At 45.1% G+C, this 19862-nt stretch overlaps 1 protein-coding gene across 1 annotated transcript; it reads left to right on the top strand.

Moving 5' to 3' along the window:
* Window positions 1-7126: 7126 nt before the first annotated feature.
* LOC139648472 (protein APCDD1-like) lies at window positions 7127-19862 on the top strand. The gene is made up of 4 exons (XM_071524607.1): window positions 7127-7684; window positions 16291-16474; window positions 17121-17640; window positions 18124-19862. The coding sequence occupies exons 1-4, from the start codon at window positions 7624-7626 to the stop codon at window positions 18895-18897; spliced, it is 1539 nt and encodes a 512-aa protein (XP_071380708.1). The 5' UTR covers window positions 7127-7623; the 3' UTR covers window positions 18898-19862.

Here is a 19862-nt window from a genome sequence, read left to right as displayed (position 1 = left end):
ATCTTCGTCCACACGATACCACACCATACTAACACGCCTGAAAACGCATATCACATGACCATTCACGTACACTGGGCATGCATGTGCCGGTTTAAACAGGAAGCAGATTGTCTACTCTGCGGTTGGTTGCTTAGTTGCAGAAAATACTACGGAGGGGTCCGAAAACACCGGAGTAGTGTGGATGCTAGGCGTAAACGTAGCAAAAGTTATGCGTTTTAAAACGAAAACGTATTAGTGTGGATGTGGCCATAGAGCTAATATGGCTCTCAGGTGGGAGTTCACAAGTTCTAAATGTGCTAAATTACCTCTGATGGGTCATAGAGTTGATTTTTTTTATCACTCAGAGTTAAATGCACACTGACGATTTTAGATATGTTGCTAGAGGACAGAAACCACTACCTGCAGCTTCCCAGAAGGCCACCAGCACAGGGAGTGGGACTGCCACCGCTGCCCCCAGAGGTGCTATCTGTGTTTGGGATCAGCTCTCACCTCACCCTGCCTCCCTGCGTCTTTCTCTAATCTCCCATATTGGGACCAGAAGCCCTCGCAGAGACCTCCGCTGGAATGTGACAAGTCATGAGACTGCCACTGCTGCATGCATCCCTCTCTCTCTCGCTCTCTCGCTCTCTCTCTCTCTTTCTCTCTCCCTCTCTCTCTCTCTTTCTCCTTGCATTGACTGTGGAACGCAGCTATAAACTGGAGGATATGAGACACAATAGTAGCTGACCTGGGTCACTTGAAATACTTGAGGTGTGCTTGATTTACCACACGGGGTACAATGGCATTGCTGTAAAACTGGAGAGTCTCTGTGCCAGGCAGGATAAATCAAGAAAACCTCACGTACTATAAATTGAAACACATGTTCAATCCAGGCTTTGAAACCTGCTTCAACATTAAACTGATTTCTAAAAAAAAATCCGCTCTCAGTCTGTCAATTCATGCTGTATACGTTACACAATGATCTATTTCTGCTGTTTCATGAGGGGTTGAATGCTAGTGGAATGTGATGATTACGTGTTATATCACTCATAAATCTTCATCAGCAGTGGGTGGGTGGTGTCAACATCTCAAGTTAGCCTGTAAAAGGTCTTGCTTGGCCTGTGGATATAATCCAGCAAGACTTTCGCATGTCAAGATCCCATTTGCAGCCCAGGACCAAATCTCTTCTGCTGGCTGAGGTCGAGTAAAATAATATGCGGGCAGATTTGGGAAGGCAACTGATATGGATCCAAATGGCAGATGACAGCAGCGTAAGACGGAGGGCTAATGTGTGCAAGTGCATTTGTGCATGAGTGTGAGTTTGTGCGAGTGTGCGCTTGTATGTGTGAACGTGCATGCGTACGCGTGCGCCCTGCACACGTGCGCATTCCCTTTAGCAGGAGATCCATCATCTGGGTCATATTACAAAGCAGTGGGAATCCTCGGTCAATTCCGGCTGACGGATGAAAAGAAGAACTAAGATGGCAGCTATGTCAATAACAGGCACGGCCCCTCCTGACATCTGCCAGCCTCTAACCCTCACCCTCTCACCCCATTAGCTCAATTTTATACGGCCTACCAACCCCCTACCAGCCAGATGTGGCTCCCGCTCACATCTGTCGCACCCGTGACCCTCACCCTCACCGGGGCTGGGGTCAGTCCACATTTAATTCAAAATTCAGTTGTGTCAACTGTAAAATAAAACTGACATTTGTTTGTTAATGACTCACCGGCATAATGCATTTACAGACAAAAACAGAACAGACAGAAAAGACATTTTTACATGGAATTGGTTGAATTTAAAGTGAATTCAACCCTCCATGCCTAACCATATATACCACCACTCTTTCCTTACCTATTACCCCCCATCTGCTCCCCACACACACACACACACACACACACACACACACACACACACACACACACACACGCAGTTCTCTACCCAGTCCAAAGCCCTTCATCACACCCCTACAGTATGTTCTTCTCAGCTTCACAGTCCCCAGCCAAAACATAGCAGTGATGTTGGTGTCTGACCTCACCAGAACAGTGTGTTGCTGTAATTAAATCAGTTTTGTTGAAATGCTTTGTCTAAATTACTGTTTGGATGGAAAGAGTTGTGTTTAACTCGACTTGATTCTCCATTTTGGGTACAATGACAATGCAATGTGTGCAAAGCCTGCGTGCCAGGCGGGGTAAATCATGAAAACCTCACATACTATAAATTGAAACACATGTTCAATCCAGGCATGGACTCATTTAAACATGAAACTAATAAAAAACACTTGTATTCTGTTCGTAAATGTTGCATACAGTACATGATAATATGTTTCGGCTATTTCATGGCGGCTGGTTGCAACTTGAGATGTGATGATTATGTGTTGTTGGCCGTCTCATTTTCAAGGTAGCATATTCCTGTAATAGAAGAGGAGGATTTTGCCATCATCACTCATCCAACAGAGAAGATACCAGAAGCAAACGTGGAGATATGTCGCATGCCGCTTGATTACCCAACTCTTGCTAAGTGAAGACAGAGATAAGGCAGGGAAAGAATGAAGTGCCCACCTCCTCTTCTCCTTTACAGCGTCATTACATGCTGTTGTAGATTCACTCCTGATTTAGTTTGGTGATATATTAGATAGATTAAAGGAGGGGTTAATCATGTTCTTGTGTAGCTCAATATATGTATCATGGCACAAGAGTTAGGGGTTTGATTCCCACTATGGGGGCTACCCATACTGTAAGGTGCTTTGGATAAAAGTATCTACCAAATGGCATATAGAAGAGTTATTCTTACTTTGGGTTTTGGTAAATTCCTATTCCTTTAATTATTGATTATAATATAAACGTACACACACTGCCTCAACAACAAACAAACATGCTATTGTAATTTAGGGGGGAATAGATAGCAACTTCCACACTCCATTAAAAGTAAAAGTTTGTAGACATACAAACAGTACGATCCCATCGTAATACTTGTGAGTTTCAATTCACTAATGGAGATGGAAACTTTGCAGAATTGCAGTGACAGAGAAGCTGTTGTGGCAACCTGTAGCCTGGGAATAAATAACGCTGCGGCTGATAATCATCTGTTAGCAATCAGTGCTTCTGAATATTTGCTCAACTTTTCCCCAAGTGTAAATATCTGCCAGAGACACTCCATCTGGCTCACACTCAGTGTCGGAGTGACACTTTGCTCCAACACACACACACTTACCACACTATCTCTGCCTCAGCTGCCAGTTTTCCTCTTTCAGTTGGTGCCGGTGGTGTGGGTGTGGGTGTAGGTGAGTGTGTGTGTGTGTGTTTGCGAAATGGTCTTTTTGCATATTGATTTATACACAAATCTGCTTGCATGCCTGTATGTCTCTGTGCCTGTGTGTACATATAACGGCATCCAGTGGGAGATATTGAGGACAAACAGGCTGCCGCCGGGAATCCGGTTAGCGGTGTGTGCATAAGTGTCACTTCCAGATCTATGCGATGACAGATCAGTGCCACTGACAGAGGAAATGTGTGAAACCGACACACACCACTCACTGGTGTGAAGCTGGATCTGCCCCATATCCGAACCTCTGGAGTCACAGCAAGCGGTGTGTGTGTGAAGGACGATTGTTTGGCAAGGCAGCACAGTGCTGCGGCCTGCAGAGAGGCTCTGCCACAAACAACAAGCTCCTTGTCAGCAGCTGAACGACTGAGGGCTTTATAATCATCTCATCGTCCTTCAGTAGTGTCACAAAGACTATCATTAACGCATCACTTCTGTCAAAACACTTGAAATTCAGGCTGAAAAGGATGGCTGATTCCTGTGTTTTTGTGTGTGATCTTCATACAGATCCAGGTTCCAATTCAACTAAGTTCATATACTTCTCTGAGGCCAAACAACCATCTGAATAGCACTTGAAAAAGTAGGAATTACCCAATATGTGATGAAAACTCCAGTGCAATGCTCTACTCAAAATGACATAACTTATATCCATTTTGGAAAAATAAAATCAAGACCTAATGTTCATCATTCAGATAGATGACGTTGTAAAAATAAGGACTGAAGTTACCTTTTATGCTTTATAACAAGACATTTGTTTTATTTAGTGCAATCATTTTATTTTTAAGAGTAGGTGCCACTTTTCACTATATCACTCTTTGGATATCTTACAGATAGTGATTAGACAGAGAGGCAGTTATGTAGAATTTGGCAAAAATGGCTGATGGAAATCCATACATGCCGTTAAGGAAAAACAGAACTTTGATCCCTGAATCAATACTGTCTGGCTTTCAAAATCAAATCCGACAACAAGCAGTGGTTTCAGTGACTTGAGGAAGTACAGATACAGATAAAGCCACTGCAGACGTCTCAGGTGTTTACACCCAAGAGCAACTATTTTTTTTTTAAAAACTACCGTACTAAAACAGGGAAGATGCAGGGTGAAGGATCCTCTATGTTGTGAATATGCCTATGAAACAACAGCTTGACTGGAGTATTTGTGCACACAGAGGTCCCGGTGACGACGGCAGACAGCATTCCTCCTCTCGCCTGCACTGTAACATGTTTGGACATCTGCTACAGGGGGATTACAGCATCAGATTGCCTATCTTCTCATCAGCGCAGGAGGAAACATCAAAACACAGTGCTTCAGACTTCAAGACCTCACCTGGCTGCACCACCCAGCACTGTCAACAAAATCAAAGTCCCTGAATCTGATCTATACTGTAAAGGTCTGAGTCACAGATAGAAACAACCAAACCATCAGTACGCTCTAGTTTAGCTTCTTCAGCGCAGTGAAATTTCATGGACAAAAGGCAGTGAATAATGGGCGAATGATGTGGGTTTCTTCTTTTTTTTTCTGTGTGTATGTTTGGAGTTACGCATCTAACAGATAAAGGGCCGGGATGTGAATGTGTGATGATTAAAGACCCAGGTCCTATCTGCAGCAGGCTTAGTGCGTGTGTGTTGTTGTATGCGTGTGTATATGTATTTATCTTTGCGTGTGTACAATTTGACAAGGCGGGCGCATATCCTCTTGGTTTAGGGCCAGTCCCAACCACCACCCACCATCCCACCTTGACCCCCCACTACGCTACTGAGGCTGCTTTCCTTCGATACAGTAGTTAGGAAGCTGAGAGGGAGACTCAGCTGAGGAAGATCTGGCAGGATTTTATCTTTTAGGCCAAGCAGGGGAACACATGTGGCTTCAGAGGCTGCAGACTTTAACCAGGAGAGAAGAGAAGAGAAGAGAAGAGAAGAGAAGAGAAGAGAAGAGAAGAGAAGAGAAGAGAAGAGCTTGTGTGTGATGCACAGGCAGATTTAGCCCTATTGGGGGTGCTGTTAGCCCGTGAAGGGACCAGAGCGGGAAACTCAACCAATCGGGTCCAATCGGCTAGAACAGAGGATGACCAGTATGAATGAACCCAGTCTAGAGTTCTGTGTGAATATGCAAGCCATGTGTACGTATGTGTGATTATTCATGTGAGTATGTGTGTGTGTATGTGTGTGTGTGTGCGTCAATGTGTGTTGACGTGTAGGACATGTGCCCAAGCAAACACACACCACACACATAGCCCACCGTGGTTGATAGTTCATGTTTGGTGGAGAGGTATTAGTTACAGGATTGAGAAATTATTTGATTATAAAATAGCATTGACTGTGTGTTCTTAGGCACACATGCCAACTCCTGTGTGTGTGTGTGCCAGCAGGCAAGGCCAGTAGTATGTGAGTGTGTGTGTGTGTGTGTGTGTGTATGTGTGTGTGGGTGGGTGTGTGAGTTTGTGTGTTTTGTGTGTTGGAAACAGGAGAGAGAAAGAGAGTGAGAGAGAGCGAGAGAAAGAGAAAGATTGTGTGCATGCATACACGTGCATCAGTGTGTTCATTCATTGATGTGAGTGGCCTTGTGTGTGTGTGTGTGTGTGTGTGTGTGTGTGTGTGTGTGTGTGTGCGTGCATTCCAGAGAGGACCCTGAGTGGATCAAAGCTACTGACACCCCAGGCAGCGTCCAGCTGTCAGATCTGGGATCAGAGATCAGCAGCGTCTGTCCTCCCTCCTCTACACACTCTGTGGGGTCTGTCACAGCAAGTTAGCACTAACCCAGAGGCACTGATCAACAATCAGATTAGGCCCTCCCAAAATGATAGCTGTGATGATGACACAGGCATTGTGTAGTGGTGAGGATGGGAAACACTGCACACAACCCGAATGGGACAGCGCAAAGGAATATCAGTTTGATTACTGTGGATACGAATAACGTACAATGAGAAAATGCTGTTGTTGCTTATTTTCAGCATAACTGCCCATTCACATAGCCTCATTCATTGCCAAAGTGCATCATGGCATATAAAGAGGATCTTGTGAGAAACTGTGGGCTTTCAACATTGTTAGGGAACGGTTCAGATTAAAGGGAATTGACAATGGCGAGGCAACGTTAATGTAAGCAATATGATGCATTACAAATCTGCCATATAAAACACTGTACCGGCGGTAAAATTACCCGGCCCAGTTGCACTGGTCGTTGCCTGTGTATAATGTTGTTGGGGGTGTATGCACCCTGAGTGTGTGCCAGAGCTCTGGTCAGCCCACCCGTCGTAGATGTGCTGCCAACTCTCCCTTGGCAGGCACTTTGAAACCCCTCTTTACCTCCGCAGCGGTCAACAGTGTCAACAGCCCAGTTAGACCACATGTATATGCAGAACCTATGAATCAGTGTGACTGGAGCGCTTGTGTGTGTGCATGTGTGTATGTGCCTTTCTAATGGGGTGTGATATGGGTTTGTGCAAACCGTGTGTGTGTGCTGCTCTGCAGCTGCCACAGATTTGAGATTAAACATTTCTCGCTGGTCCATGAGCTAAGCAAAAATCTGAAAATTTCATTTTTCTCAGTTTAAGTACCTGGAGGTAGATTGTGTGAGTATAATTTACATGTGGCTTAGCATTTTAGCTGTAGTATTACTCTTACTGCCCTTTTGCACCTTGCTCGAAAAGCTCCCCAGAGCCTTCACTTTAGGAAGTTTGAAGCTCAAGTCCCCTCCTCCACACTCTCTGAAACTTTCTCTATCTCTGCCCCCCAACCCTCCCTCTCTCTCTCCCTCTCTCTCTCCCTTACTCCCTCCTCTCAGCTCAAACCAAGAGCCAGACAGGAGCGCACACACACACTCACACTCACACAAATACCCTTGCTCACATGCACACACACACACTCACAGCACATGCATAGAGTGGAACCAATCCACAGTATTACCGAGTGAGGCAACGGTGTGTGATTGTGAGGGGAGAGAGAGAGAGAGAGGGAGATAGAGAGAGAGAGAGAGAGAGAGAGAGAGAGAGAGAGAGAGAGGAGCATTTCAACTCTCCAACTAAAGGAAAGCACTAGTGTGGAGAAGTTGTATGAAGCGAGTGATTCCAACTGAGGACTTTCTTATCAGACGATGGAAGCCAAGAAGTCAGAGTAGCAGAGAAGAAAAACTCCCTGCTGCCTGTACGGGACACAAGGATTTCATCTGAGGGATTACCGGGCAGTTCATCTCCGCTCGTGTCATGCTGATATCCTAAATGATCGTCTCTTGTTGACAGGAACCTGTCCGCTTCTTGGATTTCCCAAGGATCAAAGTTTGTTTTGCGAGCAGAGTGTGTGAGTGTCAGTGTGTGGAAGCAGGAAACATGTCAAATGGACGTTTCGCTCACCTGTTGAGGGGAGTCTGGCTGCTGTGGCTCTGGCAAGGTGAGTTCAGGATGGCTGTGTGTCTTTCTTTCCGTTTATCTCTCTATGATTATTTTTAATATGTCTTTAATTACTCCCAGAGATCAAAAGAATTCTCTCCTTCGACTTAGTGAAAACTAAGCCTGATTATGTTAAAATTAAGCCTTGATGGTAAGCCTGATTTTGACCAACATTTTGTCCAAGATGATTGTTGTTTAAAAAGATTTATTTTAAAAGAGAAAAAAGTTTACAAACATGATGCTGTTAAATAGTCACATGGTTTTCTCTGAGTTTCAAGAATGATGTAGTCTACAGTGCTGTTTTTTCAATTTTTTTTTGAGGAATCATGTGTGAGAATGTCAACTTGTTGCATTGTAAATCTTTTCTTTTACAATCTATGATCTAAAAATGAAATTGCAGCTTTTCTTTTTTTTTTTTTTTTTTTTTTTACCAAAACCATAGCATTATGAAAACAATGTGATAAAAACTCTCTCATGTGAGAAATCAGCTGAATTCCTGGTGATTTAGCTTAAGGAACACATGGCAGGATATAGAGACAAAAAGGAAAAGATTATAAAAGACAAACTCATAATTACAAGGAAATCATTACGCAATTTGTCACAATTCAAATGATTTGAAAAGTTCCACATTCGGATCCCCACTTTTAAAAACAAAAACATAACCTGCGCTGACATTAGTCTTATGAATAGCCAGTCTGTTTTCAGCCTCTCTCTCTCTCTCTCTCTGGATCTTCAAAGCCTCAGTTGGATGTGCGGCCAGCAGAGGAGTCTTAAAGAGCGCCCTGGTTGGTGCCTTTAAACAATGGTTCCCTAGGAGCAGGGAAGCGTGGCCCTGGAACTAATGTTGCCATTATGTTAATGGTTAGAATAACAGGAGCCAGCCATTACTGACCCTACCTCAGGCTGCTGTGCGGAGCTGATTGTCCAGCCGCCACAGCCTTGGTCAGGGGAGCACAGCGTTTTGGCCGTCAGCGCTGGTTAAGGTGACGGTGGAGGGAGAAAGACAGGAGGAGGCATCTGCCCAGTTATAATCATCATCCTGCACCCCTGCTGCACACCTCCTCCTCCCTCCCTCCCTCCCACCCTCCCACCCTCCCACCCTCGCTCGCTGCCTCAATGGTCGAATGGTAGACTGGTAGACTGGTATCTGCGAACTGTTTTTCTTTTCCACCGCTCAAGTCAAGTAGAGGAGACAGGGGCGGTTGAGTCGCTGGCCCCAGACACACAGCGTAAGGAGCTGAGCGGTTCCTCAGCTCAGGGCCCCGAGGCTGTCATCTGGACACAACCCTTGTTTGAAATTAAGTCAAGGGACTGCCATTGATTTCAAAGTGGAATTATAAACCATGAATGGGTTTGGACCACAACACTTGTATTTAGATGAATTATGACAGGTGTAATGTGATTTCTGCGGAGGAAAAATTGTTGGTCAAACTTCCCAACTTGGTGTACTTTGTTTTGTATGTGAGGTGACACAGAAAACTATCTCTACATATTGATTCCATATTGAGCCAGACCTTTAGGCAACTTTGCTTGTCATTTTGCTGTAACTATAGTAACAGATTCAGTGTTTTTTTTCCTATTTACTTAACACTCTTTGAACCCTAACTCTTTGATTCTTAAGCTACAGACAAGCTACTCTTGGCAGATTGCTGTCTGCCTTGTTTAAGCTTTTAAGGAAGATAAAAGTAAGCGATTCGTTGTGTGGAAGAAACCACAGTAAATATTTGCATAAGGTCTGGTGGATCCTTAGATGGGAAAAATTAACGATCATGCCCTATCACTGCTTCATTTGACCATGTTTTGAACAGATAAACTCTTGATCCAATTCATTTTAATTAAACCTTGGATGCAGTCGTCCTCTTTGGCCCCTTAATTGTCCTGTTCCAACTTGAAACATTCTGAGTATGTGAGACAGCCACCAGCTCTTCCAAAACTTCTCTGAGGCAAGTTTTTGGATTAAGGTGAAACCAATGTAATCTCAGCTCTAAAACATCAATGGACCATCAACTTTCCTTGTCTGCTATCTACATCTTGACTGCCTCGGCTGTCCACAAAGGAGAGACACCACAATGCATGTCAGGTGCTATTATAATCAGGGATCTTCACTACTGTCCTCACTACTGTCTAATAACCCAAAATGAGACAGTGGAAAAAGTACAAATAATCCATCAAATCGCGCCCTATGAACTGTGAATCACAGCAGACATAGTTTTGTTTGAAAATTACATGAAGTGAATTAGTAGCATTGCAAATAATGCAGCATTTGGGCAAAGTACAGTATTAGGCAACATCATGGCCCTTGTGTGTTTATAATTACCTGTGAGGGAGAACTGACACTGTTAGTGTTGGTGTTTTTGTATATAAGCAAAGCAGCGGGGTGGTGGTGTTGGTGGAGTAGGTGGAGGTGTTGGCTTAATCCATTGGTTATTTTACATGGTGAGGGTGTGAGACGCAGCAGGAGCAGCTGTGTGTTGTTGTGTGAACAGGAGCCAGAGTTTGCTAACCACAGTGTAACTGGCAGCAAGGTCCGCTGGACAAACCCCTCTAGATCCCTTGTCTAAATAAACAAGGCCGCTGGATTAACCAGCTTACACTGTGATGAAAAGACAACAGCAGTCGTCCATGTGCCGCCCCAGGGACCGAGGGATACTCCGAGTCGGGGAGACTACTAGGAGAGTCTGGGGTGAAAGCCCAAAACAGGAAGGCGGACTCAGGGTTGGAATAACTCAACAGACCTCACGTTCTTTGAAATACCTCTAAATCAATCTGACCTGTGCCTGACTTTGTTGTTTCCACAGGCGACAACGTTAAAGGAGAGGGAGAGAGACAGATGCGGGTTCCTGCAGCAGGCGGGCCTGGGCCAAATAGAATTTGAAAATACTTTGCATGGTTTGTGTAAGCCTACTTTGGTGCCAGATAGGTGGGGTTTGCCACAACTGGGCCAGAGGATCGCAAGAAATGCATTTGACAATCATAGGAAACCATTTGGAAGACAAATCAGTTTATTTATTGTTGGCAAATTAACCAGACACCACCTGAATAGTCCTCATATGGTAAACCCCACCTATCTGGTACTCCCTCCAGGTTAAAACAAAGGCCAATAATTACTTGCAATTGTAAGTCATTTTTACATGCTTGCTGCACTGCTTCTAGCATGTGCTAATGCAGGAGAGATGCAGTGTGGGGTGACATCTAAAATGACCACTGCATAGCAAACCTGAACAATAATAATAATAATAATTAAAAAAAAAAAATGTTGTTGCTTGTCAGTGAGGTATTTGTATCTACTCTGTATGCGCATGCTGACTTTCACAGAGTAGAAATAAAAGAAGAATCTGGAACCAAGAGAACAGCATACATTATATAGCTGGTCATATTTTGTGAGGGGATTATGGCTAATGCTGCGAAAAAAAAGCAGATGATTTAGAGGGTTATTCTCCTGCAAGGATTATGTGAAATCATTTTTATCCATCAATACGTGGGCGGTGAGATCCTTCCCATTAGAAAACCAATCCAGATATCTTATAACACCGGTCCAAGATCTGGAGGACAACTCAGCAACTCAGAGAGCCTGAAAAAGCAGCTGTGAACTGTGAATAAAGTGCAGCAGCCAAGTAAACATGTGGAACGGATAGGATCTCTAAGCTACTGTGCCATTTAACATTTTTTTAACTTCACACATATACACACACACCTTATCTATGCCATGGTACTGTGCTGGTCTGCAGGATTTTCCAAACAGTTCCTCTTATGTGTGGAGCAACAGTGCAGCACAGACTACAATGTCTTTTTCTGTGCTCTACCTTGGTCTTCACATATATGCATGGGCACACAAGGAACAAGGAAGTGTACACATGCTTACACACTCACACTCTCTCTCACACATACACATAAACATCCTTCACCCCAGTAATCATGACTTGTTAAGAGTTTGGGGTCATTACAGCACATGAAGAAGCTTTACCTCAACCCCCCCCTCCCCACCCCTCCTCATCCTGACCAACTTCACCTCATCAACCACTGACAGACACAGAGAAAAAAATAAAAACGAAACAAAGAAGGAAAGAGAAAAAAGAGGGGAGGAATCTGAAATCCATCCAGGAGAAATGAGGCGTAAACATCATGGCTTTTTCATCAGGGGAACAGTAATCAGGGGGAGGGGAGGTGGGTGAGGTAAGGCGGAGCGGGGCCGGGCCGGGCCGGGCCGGGCCGGGCCAGGAGGGCGCAGGCCTCACAAAAGCCATGTGGCTGTGTATGAGGGGGGAACTCAGGGACAGTTAAAAGGGTTTTGTCCTGCGGCACTGAAGCAGTGAGAGGGAGTGAGAGATTAGGGAGACACGGAGAGTGGCTACAGTACCTTGCGGCTGACCACACTTGGGACTTAAGCTGCAGAGGGTGGGGCCAGGATGTTGTAAAAAAAACATAGGAAGTACATGAGGAAGCAGTTAAAATGTTTGCACATAAAGTATGAATTGTTGGTCCCGCTTTGCCTTGCATCGTGACATTATTTCAAATAGTGCACCAATAATATTTTGTCCTGTCCTTTTTGTGCCTATCCCTACTTTGGTGAGTTTAGTGCACCGAACTCTCCTTGAAAAGCCTCAATGGAGCGAGCTAAGAAGCTGACAGAGGAGTCTCTCTCTAACGAACGGCGCAGGGCGGGCTTAAAGGTCGATGTGGGCCGTGAATCAAAAGTGGCTGGATCTAGCTCTTGTTTGCACAGAACAGCTCCAAATAGAGAAGTACATAAAACCGTATTTTGACTTTGGCGCTGTGGATGAGACATGAGAGGAGAGTGAGAGCTGCCAAACCTTAATCACTAACACAAACAAACAAACAGTGTGCAGCCCGGAGGTCCTTTATAAATGGCATCCCTTCTATAAATCAATGTCTCCAGTGTGTTTTTGAGCGCGTGTGCAAGCGTGTGTGTGTGTGTGTGGCAACAGCATGAATTTGGAAGCTCCAAGACAGGTAGATTACTTTGGCTGGTCATCAGTCACACAAACGGGCCAGTTGCAGCAACGGCCAGTGACTGTGGCGGGCTGCTGGTGATGATAGGCTGGTCATCCAGACCACACACAGGTCACAGACTGCTGCACTGACCCCTTGTGGCAGAATGATGACATTACAGGAAGACAAATGGGTGGCAAGTGTTGTCATCAGAGCTGGTGTGTGTTGTTCCCCTGGTCTCTGATAATATAGATGAAACCAGCTTCACTGCAGTAGAGAGAGAAAGAGAGAGAGAGGGGGAGAGAGAGAGAGAGAGAGAGAGGAATGATAGCCCTGAACAGTGGCTCCCCAGCCGACGGTGCATTAAGTCATTCTTTCAGTGAGTTTTATTGTTCAAAATTATGTGCAATGTGTTTTTGAAAGATGCACCCAGCATGTGGCCCTGTCTACACTGGGACAGCACCATGCAAGTCCTATCGGGGAAGTTTTAGGGGCCCTAATGGAAAAATGATTGGGAACCACTGCAGGATGAGACTAATAATATTTCACTGCCTATGCAGGAAGTGAATCAACTTAAATAGTCCCCCGCCTCCTCCAAATTGTGATGGGGCCTGGCTCCCTGTTGGATATTATCATATGTATTGCTACATTGTCTCACTTGTGGTTAGAATAGCCTCTTTTGTAGAGGAATACTTAAAACCCCACGATGAGCAATTTTGTTTTACTAAGCTCTGTTTTTACGAGTGCTCTTTTAGTAAATGCAACCATATGCCCGACTGGAATGAGATCCAAGAAGGGAAAGGGCCTGAATGACAAGTGACCTCAAGAAACACTCTATAGAAATGCTTTGGCAAAACAGAAACTCAAATATAACAACCCAAACGATTCCACATCACATACTGTAACTCTTGCCTCTCTGTCCATTCAATGCTCTGTGTGTGAGTAACTACTTTGGCAGCATGTTGCATGCAGTTGCAGAGGGGGATAACACAAAACAGGCCAATCGGATGACTCGCAAGGAGCAGTGGAAATTAATTAATCCTGATTAGTATTTCTGCCCTGAGTTCTCCCATGGGAGCTCAGCTGAGTCCGTCTGACCGGATTCCCCCGCCAGCTGCAGTGACACGGAGCATAAACAAACACACATCATCGCATGGGGAAAATTGCAAACATGTTTCGACGCCTGTGACAGAAAAAAAAAAATTACTCATATCAACAAATTGACATAAATCAAACTGCTCGAAGGAGAAGAAATGTGCCTTGAGCTTAAATCTGTCTTTGTGGTGTGTGACTGTAGTTCAAACATCCCCAGCTGTGTATGTGTATGTGTGTGTGTGGACTGAGGACTGAGGCTGCGTTCACACTACAGGTGGAAGTGGCCCAAATCCGATTTTTTTGTCTACATGTGACACAGATCTTTTTTTTTTTCAGAGCAGTGTGAAGACCAAAAACATATGGAATCTGATCTTTTTAATTCCGATTTGATCCGATACATATCTGATACGCGGCAAAGCGACCTGAGTCTGACCGGTCAGATCATAAATCATCATCATGTGGTTTTTACGTCACACTCCACGACGCAGATCACTGTCATTTTCATTTTCAGAGGACAGCAACAACGATGGAAGTCAACTCTTCATCAGCAGACAAAGTCTCATTTGACCTCCACTGCAAATATTCCTTAAAATTAACGCTTGAACCGCAATTTCACTAGCTTCCATGATGTAAACATGACATCATTTGTTGTTCATTTGTACATGTGGGTCATTTCATCGTAGAGGTCGGATATAGGTCACTTTTCAAACATGAATGAGAACTAAGAATTAAGGGGAAAAAAATCGTAACTGAGCATGAAGGCCTGTAATGTGAACGTAGCCTGAACTGAGCATGTGTGTGTGGCTGTGGTCAACACATGGGAAGCATTCCCACAGTTAGGGGAACCAAAAATATCCTCCTGACACTAATAAGGTTAATACACGCTGACCAGTTAGGCTCCCTCTTGGAGCCTTTTAAAGACAAACTCATTGGCAAATAAATATCAGACGCTTTCCAATCAAAGTCCCCATTTCCCTGAGGCGACTCTGCTCCATCTGCGACTGAACCGGACAGCTCAGCTAGCAGTTGACACTTTCATAACTAACTCCCAGTTCAACCCAGGGCTCAACGGGTGACATTCTCCCCATGTGAGCTGCAAGAAGAGGGGTGAAGTGAGCGGATCTAGGTCAAACAAGGGAAAGACCTTTCAGAGTGGACCCAGAGTACGTCCATAAAGCTGTCTAGCACAGGGCCAATGATGAGATCCTGAAGCCCCTAGGAACGAGTGTGAGAAAGGAGAGAAAGTGGGAGAGCGAAAATGAGAGAGGGGAGGGGGGTAAAGGGGAGTGAAAGGGAATAACAGAAATGGGAAGATGGAAGGCGAGAGAGAAAAAGGAGAAATAGAGGAAAAAGCAAGATGAGTTGACTTAAGAATTAAACCCAGTGGGAGAGACAAGAAGACGGACAGAGACAGATAGAGCCACAGAGGGAGAAACCATGTGGGATGGCGGAGAGAGGAAAAAAGAGAGCAAGTCAGAGAACAATCAGGAGATGGAGGAGCCTGTGAGGACTCATTCCCCTTGCTTTTTGACATTTGTTTTGGGAGGATGAAACTGAAGCCATAATTTTCATCATACTCACACACAGACAGACACAAACACACACAAATGCGCACACACATTGCCCAGACCCCAGTGGCTCTTCTCACGTTCCAACCATCAGGGGGAAATCAGAGAATCCTCTAGCCTTTGTCTGTGTTGAAACCAGATCGTAGACCTTGGCCTTGCCCTGTCAACAACGCACATATCTCTACGCAACAACAAGTGGATACACCAGAACGCGTAGTTATGGCTAATGACAGGCAGAGAGACTGCAGATGTGCATGTGTCAGATCAATAAGTGTTATAGAATGAATAATGTTTTCATTTGGATTAACTTAACTGTCAGTGTTTGGGAAATCTTAAGCAAGACCGTTCATCATCACAAGTGTTTTTTGAATCATATTATCAACAGATGTTTTTGGCTAGGTCGGCCTGCTGCTGTCAGTGACAGACTGTTTGCTTCATCCTGATGACAGAGATGAATGCATACACACACACACACATACCTACATACCTACATACATACATACACACATACATACACAACTCCGTCTTCCAGGGAGACCAAAAGAACTAGGAGTGTGAGCTGCAGCTGCAGGCTGATTGAAGTGACAAGCCAAAACTGTCTGCACTGTGGCCAACGTCCCGATTCAGCACTATGTATGGTTTCTATAGCACCCACTCACCACTCATTACATGGAAAATTTACAGGAATCACAACCCTCAAACTGCTTGCAGTCAACCAGAATTTTGTTTAGCTGTAAAGAGGAGAAGGGGTGAATATTCCCCCACGGCTATTTGGCTATTATTTGCTCCCTTCATTTTCTGATGAAGGAGGCTGATAATCATCTCTGAAGCGAATAATTTTGTGTTCCTGTTTCTTAAAAACACCACAGTATGGTCAAAATCAGGCTGGGAATCTAAATGAATTGTAATGGAGCCTTGTGTGTTTATCTGATTGGAATACTAGATAATGATAACTGAGATTATTTACTGACTGTTTTCTGGCTTTCCGCTACAGCCGTGCTTGTGGCTGGGTCAGGGAGTAAACTATGGGAGGTCCCCACAGCCCCCTTCGGCTCTTCTTCCAACCACAGCGAAAGCTTGCAGTGGGAGCCCTACTGTCAGCACCGCCACCTACAGGACAGGGCAAGAATCACAGCAGACATCCCACCCAGACTGGACGGCACTTGGGTGTCAACAAGGTAATCTTTCTACAAGATGTTGTAGCAGTCTAGCAGCTTAGCAGAAAAAAAGATCCGATGGACAAACAAAATAATCGAATCCAATTTTTGAAACTCTCCATAATTACAGATATAATATGGGTCATTTGAAGTGCTAAGACCAATATGAAATTATGTACATTGCTGTACATTCACAGACTTCTTACTTCCCTCATTGTTATATTAATGGTATGCCCATAATGGCTCCACTATTTCATACAGTACATATACATTTTATTATTATGTTTACACATACTTATACTCACATAGCGCACATAATTGACATCAGCATGTTTATACAACCCCACAGTTGTTTACATTCCTATTTTATTGCTTTATTGTTTTATGAGTCTTTTACAGTTTTTATTGGTTATTCTTTAAATTTCTAATTTCCCTAAAGGGATTAATAACATTTCACCTTATGTTGACCCAAGTCAAAATATTGTGTCAGGGATAGAAACTGCACCAGACTGTCTACTGGTGACTAAGATGGTTCAGTCCAGGCTAGTGCAAAATAGCCATCACAAGCCAGAATTTGAAGGCAACTAAGCACAAATCCTTATGTTCCACTCCTTTTCACTAACCCCGCCTTATTCTAACCATTTCCCTCTTCTCCTTTCATGTTCAGATGTGAAGTTCGGCCTGGCCCAGAGTTCCTGACCCGCTCCTACACCTTCTTCCCCAGCCGGCAGTTCCGGCTCCTGCAGCACTACTACACCGACAGCGGCTGCGAGGACGCGGCCTACTCCCTGGTGATCAGGGGGAAGCTGCGTCTGCGCCAGGCCTCCTGGATCACCCGCGGGGGCACAGAGGCCGAGCACCACCTCAGCAAGGTGGGCATCATGGTCCACAGCTCCGTGGCCATGCAGAGGCTGGCTGCCCGGCTGCCTCCGGTCTGCACGGCTCTCACCCTGGGTGGATCGGTGCCAGGGAGGCTGTACGAGCTCTACAACGCCCGGGCGGGGAGGGCCTGTCTGGCGGCCCTGGGCTTCTCCATGGGGGAGATGGGTCTGGTGCGGGTGGAGACCCGGCACCACAACCATGGAGGGAAGGTCCAGGAACTGTTCTTAGGGGACATACACACTGACTGGACACAGAGAACTCAGTACAGACCCACAGGGTACCAGCAGCCACTGCAGAACGCTATGGTGAGACCTTTCTGTGTATTTTGGATTTCAATCGTTATTTAACCAGGCAACTTCACAACAAACACATTCTTATTTACAGAAAGAGCCTAGAGGAGTAGGGGAAGGGGGGGGGGGGTTATAGACATTTCATAGATTAGAAGAAAATGCACACCCCAGAAGAATACTTCCAATCAGTGCTGGTATGAAGGAAATCAACTTAGAAAATGGAAAAATGTATACCGCACACAATATAATGCAGCGCCCATATTTTATTAATTATCTCACACCAGAAAAACACAACATTTCACACGCAGGAGGCTTCATCGGGTCTACAGGTTTCAGAGTGTTAGCCCATATACATAACTATATGTACTGTATATAAAAAGATAAGTTAGTCAAACATTTCAATTCAGTACTCATTATCAATATTCATAAGACGCATTCTGACATCTTCACAGTCTTGAATCAAAACTCACTGTCATGCCTCTCCTTCCCCTCCTCCAGCACCACATCCATCCCTGCCCTGTGTGCGCCCTGGTGTACCGCTCCTCGGAGCAGCGCCCCCCAGCGCTGCCCCGCACCCCCGCAGCCCCTCTGTCTCTGGCGGGTCGCTGGGTCAGCCAGCGCTGCGAGGCCCGACCCGCCGTCCTCTTCCTCACCCGAGACTTCACCTTCGACCCTGACCGGCACGCGTGGGAGGGCGTCTACCGCCACTACTCCGACCCCGCCTGCTCCCAGCCCAGTTTCACCCTGAGAGCCTCGGGCCACTACGCCCAGGGAAACCCCTCCGTCAAGGTTGCAGGGGCCACCGAGTTCGTTTTCAAGGTAACCCAAGTGCGAGTTACGGCCTTAGAGGAGTCCACAGCTAAGGTGCTGAACGGGACGAGGCCAGGTAACTGCGGCCGGGCGGGTGGCTGGGAGATCGGGGCGGAGCAGGACTTGACCCCCACAGACGGGTGCAGTGTGCTGGGCATCAAGCTGCCACACAAGGAGTACGAGCTCTTCAAGATTGAGCTGAACCACAGGAAACATCCGCTGCTGTTCGTCGGAGAGAGGCCGACCGACGGCTCCAGCCCCGACCGACCGCAGAGGAGGCCCACTTCTTTTCAGGCTCCCATGGTGCTTTGCAGCGGGGGGGAGACATTGCCCTCGCATCGTTACGGCTCAGGTTCTAACAGCAAGCAGGTCCAGCTAGCAGCCAGTGGGACGGAGAGGTTGGCACAGCTGGCACTGCTGGTACTGGGATCCACGCTGTGCAGCTGGTTCTGTGTGTATTAGAGACCCGTTCAGAATCAGTGCTGCTGAAGCCGTTGATGGACATTGTCTTTTTGGCAGCTTTCTTTCTCTCTTCTTAGATATATTATTGACCACATGACTGATGGTCAAGAAAATAGACTTCCAGGAGAGCTGACTGATTTCTGATATCTGTTTGCCACGTTGGATTTCCAAATGGCTTTCACACCTGATTGCATTGTTATGCTGTCTGTAGGTTCAGTTTATTGACTCTTATTTCAGTGGTGTATGTTCCATTTCTACCTAAAGCTAACCTGTATATAAACTACCAATATATATACACAAGTGCCATCATTTCAGTATGTAAAAATGTATTCTTTTAAACCATGTTGCTTTTGTATAATGAGCAGTCTCGAAACAGGTATTCTTGCTTTACACAGATCATTTCCTTTTAAATATTCTGAGCAAATGCTGCAGATTTTTCCTTAATGCTGTTACAAAACAAGATCACGGTGTTGGAGTGTGGGCCGGTTATTTCCACATCCAACTGCAAGCAATGGACATTCCAGAGGACTTCTCGTGTGAGCGCAGCCGGCCAAGATGCAGTATGAGTTCAGCACTTTGTACAGAACATTGTTTTCTCACCATATGGAAAAGAAGGAAGCCACAAAGTACAAAGTGTGAAATCAAAACCTTAATAGCTAACATCTTCTCTGGTCTAATGCCACTGCATGATAAAATGTTAAGCTTGGAGCACAGCAATATTTGATTTACTCCTTTATCCTCTTTCAATTATGTACAGAATTTCTTCTATCTCGTGCATTACACCTAATTAGACTACTTGTCTATCAACAGTCAATCTAAATAAATTTGTTTTCAAATAAATATTTATTTTAACCGTTTATACTGTATCATTTTGATAAGGAAAAAGGAAGATAGTGGTCTATTTTTAATTGAAGTTTGTAGTTTTGCAATTTAAGAACTATTTTTTTCCCGCTTTGTCTATTAAA

Source organism: Centroberyx affinis, unplaced genomic scaffold, assembly GCF_046629955.1.
Source record: "Centroberyx affinis isolate AG114_WGS23_722 - 3 ecotype Tasmania unplaced genomic scaffold, CSIRO-AGI_Caff_v1 ptg001206l_1, whole genome shotgun sequence".
NCBI classification, from domain to species: domain Eukaryota; kingdom Metazoa; phylum Chordata; class Actinopteri; order Beryciformes; family Berycidae; genus Centroberyx; species Centroberyx affinis.
This window is presented reverse-complemented; position numbering and strand designations above follow the sequence as displayed.